Raw genomic sequence first — 24,216 nt, 5'->3', positions numbered from 1 at the left:
ATAAAAGACACGACCCGGCAGCTAGTTGGCAAGCAGTCAAATCTGTTTATTTAAAAGAAAAATGCCTCCTTATAAACCCTCTGGAGGACATGTGACCACCTGACCAATGACAGCACAACACACACCGCTCATGTGGCCCAGTATGCTGTCCAGGGACTTCAGTTCCCAGAATGCTTCCCTCCCTATTCTCGGGACATGTCCCTACATCCTGGAATTCTGGCATGGCAGGCTTGGAGCACTCAGTGGGCATTTCATGAGAGCTGTGGTGGCCCCCACCTGCTCGGGCTGGGATCCCACTTCATCCTGAGCCTCATTTCATGGAAGTGCGTCCAGAGGCAGCCCGGCCACAGGCTGAAGCAAAAACCCAGAGCGGGTGATGCGGGAGCTGCTCCAGCGCCTACCGCAGCCTGCCCCGGGGTGCCCTGAGGCGGGGCAGCGCCCACTCCCGCCAGCCACACTCACAAGGCCCAGGCCACCTCCTTCCACAAGGCCCAGCAGGGCCGCCCTCACTCCTGCCCCACCCTGCCATGTCCCGCCCGGCCTCACCCTGCACCGTGGCCTCTGCCACACCCCACGGTGACGTGCTGAGCGTTCCACCTGCCATTGTGACACCACAGGCACCAGTCGAGCACAGCTTTGTTGGTGCCCGGAGCCGGCGCTCAGAGCTGCTGTAGCCTCTCGAGGAGCAGTAGCATATCCCGCTGTGGGAGCATTTCGCGCCTGTATCGCCGTCTTGGTAGCTGCAGGCTACGAACGCTGCACAGGGCGACCTCGTCTGCCTTGTGCTTTATACCCTGTGCCCATCCTTCTTCTCATCCTCGTCCCCTTTGTCACCCTCACCCTTAACCTCGCCCTCGTCCCCTTTGTCACCCTCACCCTTAACCTCGCCCTCGTCCCCTTTGTCACCCTCACCCTTAACCTCGCCCTCGTCCCATTCCTCATCCCTGCTTGGCACCCGGCAGCCCCTCCGCAAGGGGGCTTCTTGCACTTCCTGCTGCTGGTAGCTCCAAGCAGGGCCATGCCGTGGCTTCTCAGCAAGAAGCGACGGCAGTCACCATCCAGCACCACCAGTGGGCAGCCCTGGGCTGCCACCAGCTCCACCAGCGCCTCCGAGCTCAGGGAGGAGGGGCTGGGCAGGCTGCACCGCGCGGCCGCCCGCGGCGACCTGGCCTGGCTGAGGCGCTGGCGCTGGTATGTGAAGGTAGTCGGCATCGACAGGCGAGACCAGGAGATGCGGTGAGTTCTATGGGATGCTGATGGCACACCTTGGCTGCTCCTGAGCCAAGCTGCAGTAGTCCTCGGCAGCCCTCTGTTAAGGACAAGCCTTGAAAAGTGAGATTTGCCCTGTCAGCTGGGAGAGTGAACTCTTGAGCTCTTCACTGCTTGTAGCTGCCGGCTGGGCTCCAGCGCTGTTGGAAACGCATGTTGCCGACCTGCCGCTTTGCCCGAGTCTCTCTGCAGGGCTGTTCTGCAGCTGCTCAGCCCTCCCCTCCCCTCTTCTGCCCTCTGGCTAATCAGCGCAGGATTGCAGCAGCAGCAGCAGCAGAGAGCAGCAAGGGGGAGGAGCAGAGTCCGGGCAGGGTCCCCAGGGTACTGGGTAGAGACACGGCTTTGGCTCATCCTCTGTCTGTCTAGGTTAAGAGCGTATGTTTAATTTTTAGGACACCTCTGCATCTCGCTTCGGCAAATGGCCATGCAGATGTCCTTAGATATCTGCTAAGAAAGAACAGCCAGCCGAATCTCGCTGACAACTTGAAGAGAACGGCACTGATGAAGGTGTGTGCAATGCCTTATGATCTTGTAGGTGGGGATTAGTGATGGTGTGTTAAAGGGGAGGTGTCTGGCAGGATTCCTTGGGCCATAGAAACATGCATATTGCAATTGGCATGGCATAGGCCTCTGTTAGCTAATCTTTGAAGATGGTCTTCTAGCGTTCAGGAGCTGAGGAAGTTGTGATAGAGGGGGATGTAAAAGTTGGAAGTCTTTCCCTTTTTGTGTGTTGTTCCCAGGCAGTACAGCAGGAGCAGGAAGAATGTGTTGCTATTCTGCTGGAACACGGTGCCGACCCGAATCTGGCAGACGCTGGCGGCAACACTGCCCTTCACCTGGCTGTCCTATCTAAAAATACAGCTGTAGCAGGGCTGTTACTCGAGCATAATGCCAATAGTGATGCTCAGAACCAGGTAACCCTGGCACGTGGGTAAAGCTGCTCTTTCAAACAGCTGCAGAGCTTGTCTGTGTCTTTCTAATGGGGATTATTTGTCCTTTTAGATGGGATTTACTCCCTTAAAACTTGCAGCCCTCCTACAGCATGAGGAGATTCTGGAGTGCCTTCTGAAAAAAGCAGCTGACAGGCATGCTCAAGCCCAGTGTGAAAGGTAAGGGGTTTGTCAAAACAGCACAGGGGTCTTCTCGGTAGCCTGCAAGCAAGACCGAGACGAGGGGCGTGGCAATGAGCTTGGAAAAAGAAGGAGGAGCCACGTGGGAGCAGTTCCCTGTGTGACTGGTAAATGCAGGTCTGCACTTGGCTGCTCTTGTACCTTAGGGGCTCTCGTACTTTGCCCGCTGAGGTCTGCAAGAAAGCGTTGTCTGTGGTGCCCTCTCCCCACACAGACCCAGAGCCATCGGGAAGCTTGCCACTAGCTCAGCAGCATGGCTGCTCTGCAGGCGAGGGAGGTTTAAGCCAAGGCATAGTTGGTGCGTTAAGTGCTCTGAAGGGAAGCGTTGGGAGAAAGAGAAGCAACAGTGTCCGAGGGGACATGAGGGGCTCCAACCGCACATAAGGAGAAAACTTCCTGCCATGTAGATGGTCAGGCGGTCGAACGGCTTGCCCCGGGAGTTTGTGCAGCCGCATCTGTGGGGACTTGGAAGAGCAGTGCAAGGAGCCCTGAACAGCATGGCCTGACCTCGTAGTTGAGGCTGCTTTAGGGAGGCCCCTTCTAAGATAAATTCTCCAATGCTTCCATGTACTTGGCTTCGCTTTCACGGAGCTTGTAGGAAAGGGGGGAAGAGCTCTTTTGGGAAACAGCAGGGGAAAAATGATGCGGGATCAGACATGTTTCACATTAAATCTTGGATGCTTTAGGACTGCTTTTGTGGTTACTGGAACCCATGAGGCTCACCTAGAGGAAGAAAATCTGCGCTTGCAGGAGGAGTTGGACAGGGCTGACACGGAGGTATGGAAAGCCTGTCCCTACAGGGGTAAACCTGGCGGTGCCTGTTGCTTCCTATACATCATGAAAATGGACAAAAGAGTATTCTGGGACCCAGTATGACAGAGACCTGAGGAAGCGGTAGTTACATCGGGCTTTGATCTGCCTCTGTCCCTCCGGCCCCCTGCCCCACAACCCGCCATGCTGAGGCAGAGCTGCCTCTCCTTAGGGTTTCACCCGTGACCGGCCAGGGGGGCTGGGGTTCCTCTCTCTCTGCTACATTCAAGATTTTCCTGGTTTAAGAAGACTCCCCACACACCCCTGGCGTGATTCTCGACTCCAGGGCAGGTCTGTGGAGCAGTTCACCTGGCTGCCTTTGCTGAAATGGTGGTCATTAGCTTGTCAGTGATGCCATCCTTCCTGGCCCCACCACACTGAAGCAGAGCCACCTCTCCTCAGGCATCCACTGCTTCCTGCTTAGGGGCTGCTGGGCACCTCTCTCTGTGCTACAGTCGGGGTCATTCCCACTTAAGAAAACTCCCCATGCTCCCCCTGTGCAATCCTGGGCTCCAGAGCACATGTGCCAGAGCACTGCACCTCTGACACTTGCGAGATGCCTTCCTTTAGGAAGATGAATTATTTCACTCATCTTTTCCTGGAGTAGCAAGCAAGGGAACACAAGAAGCGTCACAGGTCACAAAAATGGTCCGAGGGGCAGTGTCAGTGCTTAGAACCGTGCTGTAGGAAAGCAGTGGAGGGGTGGGAGAGGCTGCTGTAAAAGAGGACAAAGGAATAGAGCTTGTGTTCATTGGGTAGTAGAAGTGAAGCTTTGAAGGTACTTGAATTGATTCCAGTTCTTTGGGCAGAGGGTATGCACACATACGTGCAGCACCTGAGTTCTTCAGCAGCAGCTGGCTCCTCTATGTAAAAGCTCACCTGACAACTGTGGATTCTTACCGTGATTTTACAGCTGCGGGAGGAGGAAGAAAAGCATCTTCAGTCTGAGCACTGCGTTCGTGACTTGAAGACTGCCTTGGATGATAAAGAAAGAGAAGCAATAACTTCTTCCCCAAAACTGCAGGACCTCCTGTTGCCATCTTCCGAGACTAATACCACTCTAAAACAACTGGAAGAACACGTGCAACAGTAAGAGAGTAACCCAGTGAAGCGAGGTGTCTGTCGCTTTGGGGGATTGGGTGGAAACAACGGGACAGTCAGTTGGATTTTGAAGGACACTTCTGCTGTGGATTCTGTTACTTAGCACAGTTTGTCTGGAACTGGATTTTCTGGTAATAAGACCCATATTTGTTTTTAAGCCTTGAAATTCAAAAGACCCGAGTGGAAGCCACTGTCCAGCAACAAAGCCATAGGATTGAAGCCCTTCAGAGAGACCTGCAAGCCTCTGCCTCAGTAAGCTGGTCATAAATTTCCCTTTTTGTGACTCTTGAGCCTAGTTGCCTATTTCTGTGGGGAAACTGTAAGATGAAGTTTTCCTGGAGAGCCTAGGGGAGCTCAGTTTCTGCCTTCTCCTCAGTAGAGGCTGCTCAGAAAGCAGCCTGGTCCTTTCCCCAGCTGCTACAAAAGCCCTGAGGGTATTTGCTGTGCTGGACACTAGAGCAATTCTTAGATTATAAATTATGAGTTTCACCATGAGCTCCAAGGGACCCAGAAGTATTGCTCCCAGAAGCGTCTCACAAATTTTTAAGTAGTTGTAAAGTTTCTTCTTTCTGACAGGGAATCTTTCAAGCGTTTTCTATGCTCGTTTCCAGCAGATGATAAATGCAGTTATGATGGCCACCCTCTTTAGAGGTTTTCCCAGAATTCACTGCCTTTAGATCATGCTGAGTTTCCTTTTCTTTTTTTTTTCTGTGTACAGGTTGGTGAACTTTCCCAGCAGCTGGACATGGAGCCTAAAACAGGCATGCAGCTAGAGGACCAAAACCAGACTTTGCAAGAAGAGCTGTCCACTCTGCGTGGGAAGTATGAAAAACTGGAGAAGAGCAAATGCCAGCTGCAAGAAGAAGTGACAAAAGTCCATCATCATTTGGAGACTTTCGTGCTGGATGGCAGCCAAACAGCACAATGTAAAAGAGAGGCGGAAGAACGAGCTGACCAGGAAATAAGTCAAAAGTCACAAGACGTCAGTCTCGTTCTGCAAGTAAGTGAATTTCTCACCAGTGTCCACAGGCGCTACGTAAACTTCTGCTGTGGCCATCGGTTTTGGTATTTTTCTTTTGCTCCTGTATTCTGTGTGTTAGCTTCTGCCTTTCCTGAAGGCGGTGGGAGAAGGCAATATGGTTGGGCAGGAGGGCTGTCACGGGTGTGTGATGTGCCGGCAGGTCCCTGAATGAAAAGCCTGCCCAAGGCAGATTCCCACTTTGCAGTGCTTGGGGGGTATCTCTGTCCGCTGGCCTGGTTCTCGCTGCTCATCCTTCAATGGGTTTTGCAACTGCCAGCTGTCATGGCCAGACCTACAGGTGCTGCTTTGTCCTCGTAGGGGGGGAAGGTGCTCAGAAAAGGAGTCACTTAAATTCCAGGGGTGGGGGTGAGGGGGTGGAGGTGGGGGATGCTCATATTGTCTTTGAGGAATCCTTTTCGATATACCCTGTCCTACAGAGACAGTGTCTCTTCATTAGGAGCTTTGAATAAGAGTGCTGATTTGGGCTTCTTTCCCAATGAAAAGAATTATTTGCCGTGGTAGCTCCTGGGTTCTGCCTTGGTTGCTGCTGGTAGTGAGGAGGCACAGCTGCCTCTCTGAGTAAGGCTGGGCCCTTGAAACTGGATGCGTGCAATTTTCTGCTGGAGAGAGTTCTCTTTTTCTTGTGGTGGTTGAAGGTGCACTGTCTCCTTCAGGCACAGGCAGCCTCCCAGGCTCGATTAGAACAAAACGGAGACAGCCATTGCGATTCAGTGAGAATCCAGTTAGAAGAAAGAATTAGAGATCTCGAAAGTGAACTGGACAGGGTAAAAAAATCCCAACAAGAGAGTGCTTCTCGTAAAGAAGCAACGCGGGGAGAAATGGAAATGTACAAAGACCTGTACCTGGAGGAATTGAAAACTAGAAGATGCCTAGACAAGAAATTGGAAAGGTACGTCCATGCTTTTTTGGAGTGGTAATAAGAGACTCCTTTTTCTTCATGCATTTTCCTTCTAAATGCATTGTCTACATCTCACCAGCATTATTGCTTGCCCTACATTGGCCAACGGGGTCTGATGTAGTTGCCAAGACACTCTCCTTGATATTTGAAAAGTCGTGGCAGTCGGGTGAAGTCCCAGGTGACGGGAAAAAGGGAAACCCACTGTACCCATCTTTGAAATGGGTAGGAAGGAGGGTCCTGGTAACTGCCAACCTGTCTGCCTCCCCTCTGTGCCTGGGAAGGTCACGGAAAAGATCCTTCTAGAAGCTATGTCAAGGCACATGGATGACAGGGAGGTGATCTGAAGCACCAGCACAGGACTGATGTCCTGAGGGACGTCGCTGAGACCCCACCTGGAGTGCTGCATCCAGCTCTGGGGTCCTCAGCAAAGCAAGGACCTCCACCTGTTGGAGTGAGTCCAGAGGAGGCCACCAAGGTGGTTAGAAAGATGGAGCACCTCTCCTATGAGGAAAGGCTGGGACAATTGCAATACTTCAGCCTGGAAAAGAGAAGGTTTTGGGGTGACCTAATTGTGGCCTTTCAGTACGTGAAGGGAACCTACCACAAGGATGAAAAGAGTGCATTTAAAAGAGCATGTAGTGAGAGGACAAGGGGGGGGAATGTCTTCAAACGGAAAGACAGTAGGTTTAGGTTTGATACTAGGAAGAAATTGGTTGCTGTGAGGGTGGTGAGGAACTGCAACAGGTTGCCCAGAGAAGCTGTGGATGCCCCATCCCTGGAAGTGTTCAAGGCCAGGTTGGATGGAGCTCTGAACAACCTGGTCTCGTGGAAGGTGTCCCGGCCCCCAGCAGGAGGCTTGGAACGAGATGATCTTCAAGGTCCCTGCCAAGCCAAGCCATTCTATGCTTCTCTGATGTCTGTGCTGCTTATGTGAGACTGTGGGCAAAAGGCTGGTTCTTCCTGTGTTTCATGGGTTTTGCAACTAATTTGCTGTGCAGGTTGGAAAAGCTTCTGAGGGTAGATAGGAGGAAACTCAGGGCTAATGAAGAGAAAGAAACCCAGTCCCAGCTGGAAGAAATGAAGAACAGATATTCTGAAAAGGTCAAGGAAGTGGATAGATTACGAACAGAGGTGAGCTGCGCTTTGGGTGGGGTTTTTTGGTTGTGATGTTACTTCTTTTGAAACGTGGGAGATGCTTTCCGTATATTTCTTGTCATGTTGATGATTTTTTTTTCCATGGCTGCATTTTGGATGTGATGGGCTTTTCTTAATGCTCCTTCTGCTGTTACAGTAGTAGATGACTATAACTAATACGGAGGTAGTTATCATTATGGGTAAAGACGCAACTGTAAGGGCAAAGCAGTAGGTGTAAGGGCTCATGGAGGCCAGGCTGTCTTGCAGAGGAAGGGCAAGCCAAGAGTGGCAGCCAGCCTGGCAGGGTGCATGACCTCACCGGCCAGGGAGCCCTCCCACAGGCCCTCAGCAAGAAGAGCAGAACAGGTCTGCTGACAGTAAGCGGGGTCAGCCAAGAGTGCAGATCCCCTGGCTGGGCCTTAGGGATGGGCAGGTCTGCCATCCTTGCAGGACATCACGTCCGTGGGCTGAGAGCAGTGGGGCCCAGCTCAGGCCTGGCTGCAGCTTGAGGGAGGCTGTGACAGCGTCATCTGGGTCTGACAGATGAATTCCTGCCCTGGAAGAGAGGGGAGGAACACCGCTGTCACTCGCAGGGCACAATCAGCCCCTGAGCCCTGTCTCAGGCGTGAGCTGAGCAGGAGGCACTTGACGTTTTGCTTTTCTCCACAGTGTTGTTGCTGCCCAGGGCACAACGAGGACAGGTGCCTCCCAGGGGAAAATCTGTAACTTATTGCTCACGGGAGCTCTTTCAGCCCATCTTGTCACAGGGACTCAGAAGGACTGTTCCCAGCAGTGGTTTTGAGGCTGCTCTGCCTGTGCAGTAGTGGCATGTAACCTTTTATTTCCTTCTCCGCTCCTTACTCAGATTCCTTGCTAAAGTGGCCAGCTTTCAGAGCTACACTTGGGTTTGGAAGGCATCACTGTAGAATCACTTACTGCCTTTGCAGTGATTCCTTTTGAGTCCAGAAGCTTGTAGCATTTTTGCATGAGGAACTCAAAAAGGATGGGAACCTGAGGAATGCTGAGACAAATGAGGTGAAAGCTCTTCTGGCTGGAAAAGAGCCCGGTTGCACTTTGTTTCTAGTCCCGAGCCATCAGATGATGAATATAGTCTCCCTGGCCACCCCCTTTTGGGGTTTCCACAGAATTCACTGCCTTTACATCACACTGAGTTCCTGTTTTCTTCTTTCTGTCTGCAGGTTGCTGAACTTTCCCAGCAGCTGGACGGGGAAAGTAAAAAGTGCACGCAGCTGGAAGCCAAAAATCAGGATTTGCAACAAGAGCTGTCTACCCTGCGTGGGAAGTGCGAAAACCTGGAGATGGACAAATGCCAGCTGCAAGAAGAGCTGGCAAAAGTCCAGCACCATTTGGAGACTAACATGGTGAATCGCACCCAACTAGAACAATGTAAAAGAGAGGCGGAAGAACGAGCAGACCACGAAATCAGACAAAAACTCCGAGAAGTCAATGAGTTTTTGCAAGTAAGTGAATTTCTCACCAGTGTCCACAGGCGCTACGTAAACTTCTGCTGTGACCATCGGTTTTGGTATTTTTCTTTTGCTCCTGTATTCTGTGTGTTAGCTTCTGCCTTTCCTGAAGGCAGTGGGAGAAGGCAATATGGTTGGGCAGGAGGGCTGTCACGGGTGTGTAATGTGCCGGCAGGTCCCTGAATCAAAAGCCTGCCCAAGGCAGATTCCCACTTTGCAGTGCTTGGGGGGGTATCTCTGTCCGCTGGCCTGGTTCTCGCTGCTCATTCTTGAATGGGTTTTGCAACTGCCAGCTGTCATGGCCAGACCTACAGGTGCTGCTTTGTCCTTGTAGGGGGGGAAGGTGCTCAGAAAAGGAGTCACTGAAGTTGTGGAGGTGGGAGATCCTCCTGTTGTCTTTGAGGAATCCTTTTCCATATGCCCTGTCCTACAGAGAGAGTGTCCTTTCATTAGTAGCTTTGTATAATAGTAGCTCCAGGGTTCTGCTTTCATTGCTGCTGGTAGTGAGGAGGCACAGCTGCCTCTCTTCGTAAAGCCTTGAAATTGGGTACAGGCAATTTTCTGCTGGAGAGAGTTCTCTTTTTCTTGTGGTGATTGAAGGTGCACTGTCTCCTTCAGGCACAGGCAGCCTCCCAGGACAGATTAGAACAAATCAGAACCAGTCATTTAGACTCACTGAAAAAACAGTTAGAAGACAGAATTAGAGATCTTGAAGGTGCACTGCAAAGCATAAAAAGCGACCAACCAGAAAGACCTTTTCAGAAAGAATCCACCCAGGCAGAAGTGGAAATGTACAAAGAGCTCTATCTGGTGGAAGCAAAAACCAGAAAAAGCCTAGCCAAGAAACTGGAAAGGTAAGTCCATGCTTTTCTGGACTGGTAATAACACACTCCTTTTTCCTCGTGCATTTTCCTTCTAAAATCCCTTTTTTACGTCTCGCCAGCACGATGTGTGAAAGCAGAACACGGCATATTTCTGGGGAAAGTCCTTTAAGACCCTTCCCTTCATCAGACCTGTCTTCCTTTCTCTTTAAGAGTTCCAGCAGTAACACCACAGTAGCGCCATTATGGCATTATTGGTGTCTTTTTCAAGTTGATGTTGTTCTAGCAGGCAGTCTTTTTGCCAGTCTCTAATCTCCTCATCCCGTATGTGACAGAAAAGATGAATCTTGTGCCCTTTACTGTTTGAATAAGGAGAGGCCTCTCGGAGAACAGAGTTGGATTCTGTGCATCAAAAATAAGAACGCTCTTTCTTGGCTTCTGTTTTGGCAGCAGGTCTGAGGTTTGAGCTTTCCTTGAGAAGGCCAGGGTAGGCCAGCGTTCTTATGGAGGTGACACTTGCTGCTCCTTGCACTTAGTGTGATTTCTTAGAAACAGGCCCTCTGAACAAGCTCAGATCAAAGGATGTGCTTGTTTTGCACACTCTTAATGCCCCTGGCTTTTAGAAGTCGAGTAGTAGTCAAGGACGTGGAGGGTAACTTTGCAAAAGCCTTACTGCCAAAGATGACTCTCTGTGTGCTTCTGAATGTTTCAGAGCTGATGAGAGACTTGCAGAGGCCGACATCGAGCTCTTTTGGGAGCGCCATAGAAGCAAATCTGCAGTCACAAGCAGAGCTGTCAGCATACATCTGGCTGCAAGTCCACTTCTGGATCCAGCTGGCCTGGGATGTCTTGGCAACAGTTTGGGACTGAACAGAAGTCTGGGTCTCAGAACACCACCCAGACATCTGTGGTAAAGCCAAAGATTTTAGGACATCAGGTTTGTACAAATTTTCCAGAGCGGTCAAAGGCCAAAAAATATTGAAATCGAAGCAATGAACTGTGTAACTACCTTCTTTTACAAGACAAACTGTGGTAAAGAGCACTGTGGGGCACGAACCCCGCACCTAAGTTCTACACTAAATTTACATGTATGGTATGTGTGACCTATTTCAAGTGGCTAATGTCACCATGAGTGCCAAATGCCAGCAGACATCTGTGAGACCCCATTTTCTTCATCATTGATCTTTGTTCTAGCAGTTTCTTCACTGGACCTTGCTTTAATATGTTACTATGGATAGGAGGCATTTGTTCCTGTAGTTCCTGCTACGTCTTACTACATGAAACAGCAGAACTACCTACTCCTTGGGAGGTCTTCACGGCCTTTTAATTGTGCAGCAACGCTGCAACCTCTGCAATAGCACTGGTCCAAGTATGCCTGTAATCAGCAGTCAGTGTGATAGCGCATCCCTTCCAGAATGCAGAGCATTGTACCAGGAGACGTGGAAACCACACACCAGTAGCTGTAATCAGTGGGACAGTCACGTAGCATGGGACTGAGGCATGGCCAAGCTTCTCTGTTGAGTTAGTGTGTTTAGTTGTTGGATGAATGTGAGAAGCATTTGTTCACTTTGAAGTCCATCTCAGTTCACTGGTCCCCTCACCTCCATTGGAAAGAACCCATTTCAACAAGGTGTCTACATACAGCACCTGGTTGAAGAGAAAAACACCAAAAGGGACCAAGCAGCGTAGGTAATGCGTAGCAGCGGCAGTTACAGACAGGAACTTTTCTGTACCGCTGTGAACACATTTTTGAGGGCAGAGGCGTGGACAGGCATTACGGAAAGAACTCGTGAGGTAATTAGTGCTGTACCATCTGCAGGGACTGTTCTGCAGGCAAGCACTAGAAGGGAAGCACACTTCAGGGACCCAATGCAAAAGGGAGAAAAGGAGAAGACCAGGAGGGGCAGGGAGCACGGAACAAGTGAGGGAAAGAAAGGACAGAGAGATGGCAGCAAGATGTTAAAAGAAGGAAAAGGCAGAGGAGGAAACCATTCCTGTTCGAGGAAAAAAGCTGCCCTACTTGAAAAGAAAAGAGTTGACAGCTGTGTCTTTTTTGAAAAAGAACAGGGAAAACAGACAGTGAAGGGAAGGACAGTGGGAGTACCCAGTGCTTCCTAAAACTGAATTGTGCAGCAACAGTCTTCCATTGTGATTTTCCAGAAGAAAACTCTGGGCATCTCAAAGTTTTGTCAGTATCAAGACAGAAACCTTTACTGCTTTCCTAGCTTCCCTCAAGGATGTTACAGAAATTAAATATTTCTACAGGTTATTTCATGGCTCATTGTTTTATCCAGTTGCTAATTTATGCAGATGTGTAGTTCAAATCGCTATATAGGCTGCTTCAACGCTTTGCAGCAACTGCTTCCCAGATCTACTTGTGGAAAACAGTTGAGTTGATTCCAAGAAAAGAATGCACGTGATCTGAGAATGGTGATACTGTTCTCACTCAGCGTCCTGACTGCAACAGCACCCATACATTTTGAGGCCACGTCTGTCTCACAGCCTTGAGCGTACTCTCAAGGAAGCTGATGAACAACTACGTATGACATTTCCCCAACCTTCAGTGACTGATGTCTGGAGGGGTTTTGTTTCTTAGTTTGGGGGCTTGCTTCGATCCCAACATTTCTCCTTCCTATTGCATTTTTTTTGGTAGGACTTAGTCCCCTGAAGTTCTCTCTGACCTTGACTGCAACCTCTGGAGACTTTTAGTTTGTTGTCAACAGAGGAGCTGAGGATAGTTCACTCTCACTATACACAGTTTGTCTTCTCAGGACTTGCTTCCAACTCTACTACCATATCAAGTTCTAAAGTTTTTTTCCTCGAAGGGGTGTGAGTAAAATGATGGCTTAATCCACTGAAATCTTACCTCTTAACTCTGTAAATACTACGTCTTAACTGTGTATTTTCTGTATAATTCTAGGCACGACAGGAATGCATCCCATCGAGGGATGCAAAAATCGCTAGAGACCTTCAACGAGGTAATGTGTCATTATGTTAGGAGGGTTTTTTAAGAAAAAGGTGACTATTTCTAGGTCTTGACAGCTCTCGAGCCATTTTTATCAAGTTCCTGTGATAAGTAGGTTTTTGGTTTTTTTTTTCTGCTAGCCTTCCAGTTGAGACTTGAATGTGAAAACTTCCTGCTTACCAAAATGTTGCGTACAATGTTATGCTGTTGCCTGGAAAAAACCAAGCGCAAAGAAACCCTTGGCTTAAGCTGAAGTTGCCCTTCACTAGAGTTCATCTCAAGCACAAACAGCAAAACAGCCACAAGATAAGTATAAGCTTCAGCCATCACTTCCCCTCCCATGTACACCGATGGCATTCAGCACTAAACCGCACCATACCCGTTCTTTGCTGTTGGTTCCTGATTTTTGCTATGATTCTGTGATTCATGGCTTGTCTTGGTAGCTTAGGTGGTGCAGTCTTTTTTGGAATAAGCAAGAAGATCAGTGACAAAAGATAATCTGTCTTTAGGAAAAGATTATTCAGTATTTTTTCGGCAAATATCAGTTCAGTGCTTGCCGTACGTAGCATAAAACATGCTGTAGAATTTGAGGCCAGGTGTCCAAAGAGGAAATGCACCTGTTCCATGGGGATTTGTTCCTCCAGAGTTACTGCTTTGCAGTGCCTGGTGCTGTGTAGTAGTAGTGTGCCAATAAATCACTGGTTTGGACATAAAAGGAAAGCAGAGACTTCGGGTTGAAGAGGTCTACAGGGGGCTGTTTAGCACAGGAGTCATTTGTGGATTGCCTGAAGGTGTTCAGTGTGTAGCCCCCAGAATGTCTTCCACTTGCTTTAGAAATGCTGTTGACGGATAAGCAATTGTGGAAAAAATGGGTTTCTTCCTTTGCACCTAGCCCTTCCGTTGTTATGTTCCCTTGGAAATTTTAAAGTCTCTGTCTGGATTGCAGTCCCTTGTGTTGCCTGTCATGTCCTTGCCTTATTTTGCCCTGTCTACTGTAAAAGTAACACCAGGAATCTTGTCAATTTTCCCCCCAGCCACTGCTAAACTTACAAGTGGATCTGCTGGATCTTCAAAAAATCTTCATGTGGAGCACGGACGCGGTCCCTGTGGGAATAACAGGTTTGCCACTCTCGGGATGAGGGTGTAAAAAATGGCTCATTTAGGGAGGTGGGTTTGGGCTTATATAAGGTAGGGGTAGAATTTGCTAGAAGAAAGGGAGGGACTAGGGTGGAGCTAAGGATACAGAAATCAAGGGCATTTTTCATACAACAATTTCAGGGTACAAACAAGGGAAAAACTACAATAAATGTTTAGACACAACTGTAAAACTCGAAACGCGTTGGGTCTGAACTTCTTGACAATTTCATACAGGGGTTTCATCCTCTGGAGGGTCACACATTTCTTCTTGTTTTCTCCAGCTTTCATATGCAGCAATGTCCTCACTCCCGACAGATTGACTGATCTTGATTCTTGAGCATGAAAGAGCTCAAGTCCTCGGAGCCATCATAGTGATTCAGCGAGAAAACAGTAGAAAGAAGTAGAGATCTCAAAAGTCAAATGGACAGGATAAAAAACACCCAACAAGACAGACCTCTTCAAAAAGAATCCACCCAGGCAGAAGTGGAAATGTACAAAGAGCTCTATCTGGTGGAAGCGAAAACCATAAAAAGTCTAGCCAAGAAACTGGAAAGGTAAGTCCATACTTTTTTGGACTGGTAATAACAGACTCCTTTTTCCTCGTGCATTTTCCTTCTAAAATCCCTTTTTTACGTCTCGCCAGCACGATGTGTGAAAGCAGAACACGGCATATTTGTGGGGAAAGTCCCTTAAGACCCTTCCCTTCATCAGACCTGTCTTCTCCTTTCTCTTTAAGAGTTCCAGCAGTAACACCACAGTAGCGCCATTATGGCATTATTGGTGTCTTTTTCAAGTTGATGTTGTTCTAGCAGGCAGTCTTTTTGCCAGTCGCTAATCTCCTCATCCCGTATGTGACAGAAAAGATGAATCTTGTGCCCTTTACTGTTTGAATAAGGAGAGGCCTCTCGGAGAACAGAGTTGGATTCTGTGCATCAAAAATAAGAACGCTCTTTCTTGGCTTCTGTTTTGGCAGCGGGTCTGAGGTTTGAGCTTTCCTTGAGAAGGCCAGCGTTCTTATGGAGGTGACACTTGCTGCTCCTTGCACTTAGTGTGATTTCTTAGAAACAGGCCCTCTGAACAAGCTCAGATCAAAGAATGTGCTTGTTTTGCACACTTTTAATGCCCCTGGCTTTTAGAAGTTGAGTAGTAGTCAAGGACGTGGAGGGTAACTTTGCAAAAGCCTTACTGCCAAAGATGACTCTCTGTGTGCTTCTGAATGTTTCAGAGCTGTTGAGAGACTTGCAGAGGCTGACATCGAGCTCTTTTGGGAGCGCCATAGAAGCAAATCTGCAGTCACAAGCAGCGCTGTCAGCATACATCTGGCTGCAAGTCCACTTCTGGATCCAGCTGGCCTGGGATATCTTGGCAACAGTTTGGGACTGAACAGAAGTCTGGGTTTCAGAACACCACCCAGACATCTGTGGTAAAGCCGAAGACTTTAGGTCATCTGTAGCAATTTGAAACTCGGATATCAGCACAAAAGGATTATGTAGCAGGCCATGGACCAACAGGGGCTGAAAGAAAGCCCACCACCTGAGGACTGCATGCTTCTTCACAAGACCTACTGATATTTAACTATGTTGATCGGCCTGGCTCCTGCAGCAAGATATGGAAAGACTTTGTGATGATGATATCAGACTACGTAGAAACCCCTTTGTTCTGTCCCCCCCATGTAATCCTTGTTACAGGAAATATTAAACAATTGTGTGACTGTAGCAGAAAATTGTGTAATCCTCTAGTTAGCATAATCCATCCCCAGCTTAGCATAATCCATCCTCCTCATAAACATGTCCTGCCCCCAAGACCCTTAAATTGTGAGATGCGTGTTCAATAAAGATTCCAGTTTTCACCCCCAAACTTGGGATCGATTAGTTATTGACCTCCTACAAATGGCGCCGTGTTTGAGGCCGAGAGCCCCAGCTTCTAATATTTAGAAGCTTGTAGTCCAGAGCTGACACGGCATTGGCAGAAGAAGCGGCTCCTTCTCTCCCGGTGGAGGTGCGTGGCTGAACTTAAAAAAGGGAACGTACATAGAATTCGTCACACTGCAGCAGGACTGCAGGTGAGCAGCTTCGAACTAGGGTGGGCAGTTACGAGGGGTTGGGGGGGTGAGGTGTCTGCTCTTCAAGAGGGACAAGACAAAGGAGTTGGGGAATTGTCCTGGTGTGGTATATTAATATAATATAAAAGACACGACCCGGCAGCTAGTTGGCAAGCAGTCAAATCTGTTTATTTAAAAGAAAAATGCCTCCTTATAAACCCTCTGGAGGACATGTGACCACCTGACCAATGACAGCACAACACACACCGCTCATGTGGCCCAGTATGCTGTCCAGGGACTTCAGTTCCCAGAATGCTTCCCTCCCTATTCTCGGGACATGTCCCTACATCCTGGAATTCTGGCATGGCAGGCTTGGAGCACTCAGTGGGCATTTCATGAGAGCTGTGGTGGCCCCCACCTGCTCGGGCTGGGATCCCACTTCATCCTGAGCCTCATTTCATGGAAGTGCGTCCAGAGGCAGCCCGGCCACAGGCTGAAGCAAAAACCCAGAGCGGGTGATGCGGGAGCTGCTCCAGCGCCTACCGCAGCCTGCCCCGGGGTGCCCTGAGGCGGGGCAGCGCCCACTCCCGCCAGCCACACTCACAAGGCCCAGGCCACCTCCTTCCACAAGGCCCAGCAGGGCCGCCCTCACTCCTGCCCCACCCTGCCATGTCCCGCCCGGCCTCACCCTGCACCGTGGCCTCTGCCACACCCCACGGTGACGTGCTGAGCGTTCCACCTGCCATTGTGACACCACAGGCACCAGTCGAGCACAGCTTTGTTGGTGCCCGGAGCCGGCGCTCAGAGCTGCTGTAGCCTCTCGAGGAGCAGTAGCATATCCCGCTGTGGGAGCATTTCGCGCCTGTATCGCCGTCTTGGTAGCTGCAGGCTACGAACGCTGCACAGGGCGACCTCGTCTGCCTTGTGCTTTATACCCTGTGCCCATCCTTCTTCTCATCCTCGTCCCCTTTGTCACCCTCACCCTTAACCTCGCCCTCGTCCCCTTTGTCACCCTCACCCTTAACCTCGCCCTCGTCCCCTTTGTCACCCTCACCCTTAACCTCGCCCTCGTCCCATTCCTCATCCCTGCTTGGCACCCGGCAGCCCCTCCGCAAGGGGGCTTCTTGCACTTCCTGCTGCTGGTAGCTCCAAGCAGGGCCATGCCGTGGCTTCTCAGCAAGAAGCGACGGCAGTCACCATCCAGCACCACCAGTGGGCAGCCCTGGGCTGCCACCAGCTCCACCAGCGCCTCCGAGCTCAGGGAGGAGGGGCTGGGCAGGCTGCACCGCGCGGCCGCCCGCGGCGACCTGGCCTGGCTGAGGCGCTGGCGCTGGTATGTGAAGGTAGTCGGCATCGACAGGCGAGACCAGGAGATGCGGTGAGTTCTATGGGATGCTGATGGCACACCTTGGCTGCTCCTGAGCCAAGCTGCAGTAGTCCTCGGCAGCCCTCTGTTAAGGACAAGCCTTGAAAAGTGAGATTTGCCCTGTCAGCTGGGAGAGTGAACTCTTGAGCTCTTCACTGCTTGTAGCTGCCGGCTGGGCTCCAGCGCTGTTGGAAACGCATGTTGCCGACCTGCCGCTTTGCCCGAGTCTCTCTGCAGGGCTGTTCTGCAGCTGCTCAGCCCTCCCCTCTTCTGCCCTCTGGCTAATCAGCACAGGATTGCAGCAGCAGCAGCAGCAGAGAGCAGCAAGGGGGAGGAGCAGAGTCCGGGCAGGGTCCCCAGGGTACTGGGTAGAGACACGGCTTTGGCTCATCCTCTGTCTGTCTAGGTTAAGAGCGTATGTTTAATTTTTAGGACACCTCTGCATCTCGCTTCGGCAAATGGCCATGCAGATGTCCTTAGATATCTGCTAAGAAAGAACAGCCAGCCGAATCTCGCTGACAACTTGAAGAGAACGGCACTGATGAAGGTGTGTGCAATGCCTTAGGATCTTGTAGGTGGGGATTAGTGATGGTGTGTTAAAGGGGAGGTGTCTGGCAGGATTCCTTGGGCCATAGAAACATGCATATTGCAATTGGCATGGCATAGGCCTCTGTTAGCTAATCTTTGAAGATGGTCTTCTATCCTAGCGTTCAGGAGCTGAGGAAGTTGTGATAGAGGGGGATGTAAAAGTTGGAAGTCTTTCCCTTTTTGTGTGTTGTTCCCAGGCAGTACAGCAGGAGCAGGAAGAATGTGTTGCTATTCTGCTGGAACACGGTGCCGACCCGAATCTGGCAGACGCTGGCGGCAACACTGCCCTTCACCTGGCTGTCCTATCTAAAAATACAGCTGTAGCAGGGCTGTTACTCGAGCATAATGCCAATAGTGATGCTCAGAACCAGGTAACCCTGGCACGTGGGTAAAGCTGCTCTTTCAAACAGCTGCAGAGCTTGTCTGTGTCTTTCTAATGGGGATTATTTGTCCTTTTAGATGGGATTTACTCCCTTAAAACTTGCAGCCCTCCTACAGCATGAGGAGATTCTGGAGTGCCTTCTGAAAAAAGCAGCTGACAGGCATGCTCAAGCCCAGTGTGAAAGGTAAGGGGTTTGTCAAAACAGCACAGGGGTCTTCTCGGTAGCCTGCAAGCAAGACCGAGACGAGGGGCGTGGCAATGAGCTTGGAAAAAGAAGGAGGAGCCACGTGGAAGCAGTTCCCTGTGTGACTGGTAAATGCAGGTCTGCACTTGGCTGCTCTCGTACCTTAGGGGCTCTCGTACTTTGCCCGCTGAGGTCTGCAAGAAAGCGTTGTCTGTGGTGCCCTCTCCCCACACAGACCCAGAGCCATCGGGAAGCTTGCCACTAGCTCAGCAGCATGGCTGCTCTGCAGGCGAGGGAGGTTTAAGCCAAGGCATAGTTGGTGCGTTAAGTGCTCTGAAGGGAAGCGTTGGGAGAAAGAGAAGCAACAGTGTCCGAGGGGACACGAGGGGCTCCAACCGCACATAAGGAGAAAACTTCCTGCCATGTAGATGGTCAGGCGGTCGAACGGCTTGCCCCGGGAGTTTGTGCAGCCGCATCTGTGGGGACTTGGAAGAGCAGTGCAAGGAGCCCTGAACAGCATGGCCTGACCTCGTAGTTGAGGCTGCTTTAGGGAGGCCCCTTCTAAGATAAATTCTCCAATGCTTCCATGTACTTGGCTTTGCTTTCACGGAGCTTGTAGGAAAGGGGGGAAGAGCTCTTTTGGGAAACAGCAGGGGAAAAATGATGCGGGATCAGACATGTTTCACATTAAATCTTGGATGCTTTAGGACTGCTTTTGTGGTTACTGGAACCCATGAGGCTCACCTGGAGGAAGATAATCTGCGCTTGCAGGAAGAGTTGGACAGGGCTGACACGGAGGTATGGAAAGCCTGTCCCTACAGGGATAAACCTGGCGGTGCCTGTTGCTTCCTATACATCATGAAAATGGACAAAAGAGTATTCTGGGACCCAGTATGACAGAGACCTGAGGAAGCGGCAGTTACATCGGGCTTTGATCTGCCTCTGTCCCTCCGCCCCCCTGCCCCACAACCCGCCATGCTGAGGCAGAGCTGCCTCTCCTTAGGGTTTCACCCGTGACCGGCCAGGGGGGCTGGGGTTCCTCTCTCTCTGCTACATTCAAGATTTTCCTGGTTTAAGAAGACTCCCCACACACCCCTGGCGTGATTCTCGACTCCAGGGCAGGTCTGTGGAGCAGTTCACCTGGCTGCCTTTGCTGAAATGGTGGTCATTAGCTTGTCAGTGATGCCATCCTTCCTGGCCCCACCACACTGAAGCAGAGCCACCTCTCCTCAGGCATCCACTGCTTCCTGCTTAGGGGCTGCTGGGCACCTCTCTCTGTGCTACAGTCGGGGTCATTCCCACTTAAGAAAACTCCCCATGCTCCCCCTGTGCAATCCTGGGCTCCAGAGCACATGTGCCAGAGCACTGCACCTCTGACACTTGTGAGATGCCTTCCTTTAGGAAGATGAATTATTTCACTCATCTTTTCCTGGAGTAGCAAGCAAGGGAACACAAGAAGCGTCACAGGTCACAAAAATGGTCCGAGGGGCAGTGTCAGTGCTTAGAACCGTGCTGTAGAAAAGCAGTGGAGGGGTGGGAGAGGCTGCTGTAAAAGAGGACAAAGGAATAGAGCTTGTGTTCATTGGGTAGTAGAAGTGAAGCTTTGAAGGTACTTGAATTGATTCCAGTTCTTTGGGCAGAGGGTATGCACACATACGTGCAGCACCTGAGTTCTTCAGCAGCAGCTGGCTCCTCTATGTAAAAGCTCACCTGACAACTGTGGATTCTTACCGTGATTTTACAGCTGCGGGAGGAGGAAGAAAAGCATCTTCAGTCTGAGCACTGCGTTCGTGACTTGAAGACTGCCTTGGATGATAAAGAAAGAGAAGCAATAACTTCTTCCCCAAAACTGCAGGACCTCCTGTTGCCATCTTCCGAGACTAATACCACTCTAAAACAACTGGAAGAACACGTGCAACAGTAAGAGAGTAACCCAGTGAAGCGAGGTGTCTGTCGCTTTGGGGGATTGGGTGGAAACAACGGGACAGTCAGTTGGATTTTGAAGGACACTTCTGCTGTGGATTCTGTTACTTAGCACAGTTTGTCTGGAACTGGATTTTCTGGTAATAAGACCCGTATTTGTTTTTAAGCCTTGAAATTCAAAAGACCCGAGTGGAAGCCACTGTCCAGCAACAAAGCCATAGGATTGAAGCCCTTCAGAGAGACCTGCAAGCCTCTGCCTCAGTAAGCTGGTCATAAATTTCCCTTTTTGTGACTCTTGAGCCTAGTTGCCTATTTCTGTGGGGAAACTGTAAGATGAAGTTTTCCTGGAGAGCCTAGGGGAGCTCAGTTTCTGCCTTCTCCTCAGTAGAGGCTGCTCAGAAAGCAGCCTGGTCCTTTCCCCAGCTGCTACAAAAGCCCTGAGGGTATTTGCTGTGCTGGACACTAGAGCAATTCTTAGATTATAAATTATGAGTTTCATCATGAGCTCCAAGGGACCCAGAAGTATTGCTCCCAGAAGCGTCTCACAAATTTTTAAGTAGTTGTAAAGTTTCTTCTTTCTGACAGGGAATCTTTCAAGTGTTTTCTATGCTCGTTTCCAGCAGATGATAAATGCAGTTATGATGGCCACCCTCTTTAGAGGTTTTCCCAGAATTCACTGCCTTTAGATCACGCTGAGTTTCCTTTTCTTTTTTTTTTTCTGTGTACAGGTTGGTGAACTTTCCCAGCAGCTGGACATGGAGCCTAAAACAGGCATGCAGCTAGAGGACCAAAACCAGACTTTGCAAGAAGAGCTGTCCACTCTGCGTGGGAAGTATGAAAAACTGGAGGAGAGCAAATGCCAGCTGCAAGAAGAAGTGACAAAAGTCCATCATTATTTGGAGACTTTCGTGCTGGATGGCAGCCAAACAGCACAATGTAAAAGAGAGGCGGAAGAACGAGCTGACCAGGAAATAAGTCAAAAGCCACAAGACGTCAGTCTCGTTCTGCAAGTAAGTGAATTTCTCACCAGTGTCCACAGGCGCTACGTAAACTTCTGTTGTGGCCATCGGTTTTGGTATTTTTCTTTTGCTCCTGTATTCTGTGTGTTAGCTTCTGCCTTTCCTGAAGGCGGTGGGAGAAGGCAATATGGTTGGGCAGGAGGGCTGTCACGGGTGTGTGATGTGCCAGCAGGTCCCTGAATCAAAAGCCTGCCCAAGGCAGATTCCCACTTTGCAGTGCTTGGGGGGTATCTCTGTCCGCTGGCCTGGTTCTCACTGCTCATCCTTCAATGGGTTTTGCAACTGCCAGCTGTCATGGCCAGACCTACAGGTGCTGCTTTGTCCTTGTAGGGGGGGAAGGTGCTCAGAAAAGGAGTCACTTAAATTCCAGGGGTGGGGGTGAGGGGGTGGAGGTGGGGGATGCTCTTATTGTCTTTGAGGAATCCTTTTCGATATACCCTGTCCTACAGAGACAGTGTCTCTTCATTAGGAGCTTTGAATAAGAGTGCTGATTTGGGCTTCTTTCCCAATGAAAAGAATTATTTGCCGTGGTAGCTCCTGGGTTCTGCCTTGGTTGCTGCTGGTAGTGAGGAGGCACAGCTGCCTCTCTGAGTAAGGCTGGGCCCTTGAAACTGGATGCATGCAATTTTCTGCTGGAGAGAGTTCTCTTTTTCTTGTGGTGGTTGAAGGTGCACTGTCTCCTTCAGGCACAGGCAGCCTCCCAGGCTCGATTAGAACAAAACGGAGACAGTCATTGCGATTCAGTGAGAATCCAGTTAGAAGAAAGAATTAGAGATCTCGAAAGTGAACTGGACAGGGTAAAAAAATCCCAACAAGAGAGTGCTTCTCGTAAAGAAGCAACGCGGGTAGAAATGGAAATGTACAAAGACCTGTACCTGGAGGAATTGAAAACTAGAAGATGCCTAGACAAGAAACTGGAAAGGTAAGTCCATGCTTTTTTGGAGTGGTAATAAGAGACTCCTTTTTCTTCATGCATTTTCCTTCTAAATGCATTGTCTACATCTCACCAGCATTATTGCTTGCCCTACATTGGCCAACGGGGTCTGATGTAGTTGCCAAGACACTCTCCTTGATATTTGAAAAGTCGTGGCAGTCGGGTGAAGTCCCAGGTGACGGGAAAAAGGGAAACCCACTGTACCCATCTTTGAAATGGGTAGGAAGGAGGGCCCTGGTAACTGCCAACCTGTCTGCCTCCCCTCTGTGCCTGGGAAGGTCACGGAAAAGATCCTTCTAGAAGCTATGTCAAGGCACATGGATGACAGGGAGGTGATCTGAAGCACCAGCACAGGACTGATGTCCTGAGGGACGTCGCTGAGACCCCACCTGGAGTGCTGCATCCAGCTCTGGGGTCCTCAGCAAAGCAAGCACCTCCACCTGTTGGAGTGAGTCCAGAGGAGGCCACCAAGGTGGTTAGAAAGATGGAGCACCTCTGCTATGAGGAAAGGCTGGGACAATTGCAATACTTCAGCCTGGAAAAGAGAAGGCTTTGGGGTGACCTAATTGTGGCCTTTCAGTACGTGAAGGGAACCTACCACAAGGATGAAAAGAGTGCATTTAAAAGAGCATGTAGTGAGAGGACAAGGGGGGGGAATGTCTTCAAACGGAAAGACAGTAGGTTTAGGTTTGATACTAGGAAGAAATTGGTTGCTGTGAGGGTGGTGAGGAACTGCAACAGGTTGCCCAGAGAAGCTGTGGATGCCCCATCCCTGGAAGTGTTCAAGGCCAGGTTGGATGGAGCTCTGAACAACCTGGTCTCGTGGAAGGTGTCCCGGCCCCCAGCAGGAGGCTTGGAACGAGATGATCTTTAAGGTCCCTGCCAAGCCAAGCCATTCTATGCTTCTCTGATGTCTGTGCTGCTTATGTGAGACTGTGGGCAAAAGGCTGGTTCTTCCTGTGTTTCATGGGTTTTGCAACTAATTTGCTGTGCAGGTTGGAAAAGCTTCTGAGGGTAGATAGGAGGAAACTCAGGGCTAATGAAGAGAAAGAAACCCAGTCCCAGCTGGAAGAAATGAAGAACAGATATTCTGAAAAGGTCAAGGAAGTGGATAGATTACGAACAGAGGTGAGCTGCGCTTTGGGTGGGGTTTTTTGGTTGTGATGTTACTTCTTTTGAAACGTGGGAGATGCTTTCCGTATATTTCTTGTCATGTTGATGATTTTTTTTTTCCTTGGCTGCATTTTGGATGTGATGGGCTTTTCTTAATGCTTCTTCTGCTGTTACAGTAGTAGATGACTATAACTAATACGGAGGTAGTTATCATTATGGGTAAAGATGCAACTGTAAGGGCAAAGCAGTAGGTGTAAGGGCTCATGGAGGCCAGGCTGTCTTGCAGAGGAAGGGCAAGCCAAGAGTGGCAGCCAGCCTGGCAGGGTGCATGACCTCACCGGCCAGGGAACCCTCCCACAGGCCCTCAGCAAGAAGAGCAGAACAGGTCTGCTGACAGTAAGCGGGGTCAGCCAAGAGTGCAGATCCCCTGGCTGGGCCTTAGGGATGGGCAGGTCTGCCATCCTTGCAGGACATCACGTCCATGGGCTGAGAGCAGTGGGGCCCAGCTCAGGCCTGGCTGCAGCTTGAGGGAGGCTGTGACAGCGTCATCTGGGTCTGACAGATGAATTCCTGCCCGGGAAGAGAGGGGAGGAACACCGCTGTCACTCGCAGGGCACAATCAGCCCCTGAGCCCTGTCTCAGGCGTGAGCTGAGCAGGAGGCACTTGACGTTTTGCTTTTCTCCACAGTGTTGTTGCTGCCCAGGGCACAACAAGGACAGGTGCCTCCCAGGGGAAAATCTGTAACTTATTGCTCACGGGAGCTCTTTCAGCCCATCCTGTCACAGGGACTCAGAAGGACTGTTCCCAGCAGTGGTTTTGAGGCTGCTCTGCCTGTGCAGTAGTGGCATGTAACCTTTTATTTCCTTCTCCG

General features: G+C 50.2%; 3 protein-coding genes and 2 long non-coding RNA genes across 6 annotated transcripts; all 5 read left to right on the top strand.

Moving 5' to 3' along the window:
• Window positions 1-879: 879 nt before the first annotated feature.
• LOC135414842 (ankyrin repeat domain-containing protein 7-like) lies at window positions 880-2,475 on the top strand. Its single transcript, XM_064656084.1, has 4 exons — window positions 880-1,236; window positions 1,662-1,776; window positions 2,010-2,183; window positions 2,272-2,475. Exons 1-4 carry the CDS (start codon window positions 1,019-1,021, stop codon window positions 2,380-2,382), a joined length of 618 nt encoding a protein of 205 aa, XP_064512154.1. The 5' UTR covers window positions 880-1,018; the 3' UTR covers window positions 2,383-2,475.
• Window positions 2,476-3,134: 659 nt separating this feature from the next.
• LOC135414845 (uncharacterized) lies at window positions 3,135-5,277 on the top strand. Its single transcript, XR_010430860.1, has 3 exons — window positions 3,135-3,176; window positions 4,123-4,562; window positions 5,029-5,277. It is a non-coding gene; the product is annotated as an uncharacterized LOC135414845 (long non-coding RNA).
• An 831-nt stretch (window positions 5,278-6,108) lies between these two features.
• On the top strand, window positions 6,109-10,621 carry LOC135414841 (ankyrin repeat domain-containing protein 26-like). Its single transcript, XM_064656083.1, has 5 exons — window positions 6,109-6,241; window positions 7,249-7,381; window positions 8,584-8,865; window positions 9,490-9,725; window positions 10,405-10,621. Exons 1-5 carry the CDS (start codon window positions 6,171-6,173, stop codon window positions 10,604-10,606), a joined length of 924 nt encoding a protein of 307 aa, XP_064512153.1. The 5' UTR covers window positions 6,109-6,170; the 3' UTR covers window positions 10,607-10,621.
• A 1,952-nt stretch (window positions 10,622-12,573) lies between these two features.
• Window positions 12,574-14,111, top strand: LOC135414840 (uncharacterized). 2 transcript variants are annotated; one of them, XR_010430856.1, is made up of 3 exons: window positions 12,574-12,670; window positions 12,798-13,776; window positions 14,076-14,111. It is a non-coding gene; the product is annotated as an uncharacterized LOC135414840 (long non-coding RNA). The 2 variants fall into 2 exon arrangements; XR_010430857.1 differs by having other exon boundaries at window positions 12,798-13,824; window positions 14,076-14,110.
• A 2,745-nt stretch (window positions 14,112-16,856) lies between these two features.
• LOC135414839 (ankyrin repeat domain-containing protein 7-like) lies at window positions 16,857-18,581 on the top strand. Its single transcript, XM_064656081.1, has 4 exons — window positions 16,857-17,213; window positions 17,634-17,748; window positions 17,987-18,160; window positions 18,249-18,581. The coding sequence occupies exons 1-4, from the start codon at window positions 16,996-16,998 to the stop codon at window positions 18,357-18,359; spliced, it is 618 nt and encodes a 205-aa protein (XP_064512151.1). The 5' UTR covers window positions 16,857-16,995; the 3' UTR covers window positions 18,360-18,581.
• The last annotated feature ends 5,635 nt before the right edge of the window (window positions 18,582-24,216 follow it).

The sequence above is a fragment of the Pseudopipra pipra genome, chromosome 5 (genome assembly GCF_036250125.1).
Source record: "Pseudopipra pipra isolate bDixPip1 chromosome 5, bDixPip1.hap1, whole genome shotgun sequence".
Lineage (NCBI taxonomy): Eukaryota > Metazoa > Chordata > Aves > Passeriformes > Pipridae > Pseudopipra > Pseudopipra pipra.
Note: the sequence above shows the minus strand (reverse complement) of the source record. Positions and strands in the feature narration are given on the sequence as shown.

Bases quoted from the DNA above. Each gene is read 5' to 3' on its own strand.
- LOC135414841 (XM_064656083.1), top strand. From the start codon at position 6,171: ATGGAAATGTACAAAGACCTGTACCTGGAGGAATTGAAAACTAGAAGA. The intron at 7,382-8,583 runs GTGAGCTGCGCT...TTCTGTCTGCAG, and splicing joins TGGATAGATTACGAACAGAG to GTTGCTGAACTTTCCCAGCA. The intron at 8,866-9,489 runs GTAAGTGAATTT...TGTCTCCTTCAG, and splicing joins AAGTCAATGAGTTTTTGCAA to GCACAGGCAGCCTCCCAGGA.
- LOC135414839 (XM_064656081.1), top strand. From the start codon at position 16,996: ATGCCGTGGCTTCTCAGCAAGAAGCGACGGCAGTCACCATCCAGCACC. The intron at 17,214-17,633 runs GTGAGTTCTATG...TTTAATTTTTAG, and splicing joins AGGCGAGACCAGGAGATGCG to GACACCTCTGCATCTCGCTT. The intron at 18,161-18,248 runs GTAACCCTGGCA...TTGTCCTTTTAG, and splicing joins ATAGTGATGCTCAGAACCAG to ATGGGATTTACTCCCTTAAA.
- LOC135414842 (XM_064656084.1), top strand. From the start codon at position 1,019: ATGCCGTGGCTTCTCAGCAAGAAGCGACGGCAGTCACCATCCAGCACC. The intron at 1,237-1,661 runs GTGAGTTCTATG...TTTAATTTTTAG, and splicing joins AGGCGAGACCAGGAGATGCG to GACACCTCTGCATCTCGCTT. The intron at 1,777-2,009 runs GTGTGTGCAATG...TGTTGTTCCCAG, and splicing joins AGAGAACGGCACTGATGAAG to GCAGTACAGCAGGAGCAGGA.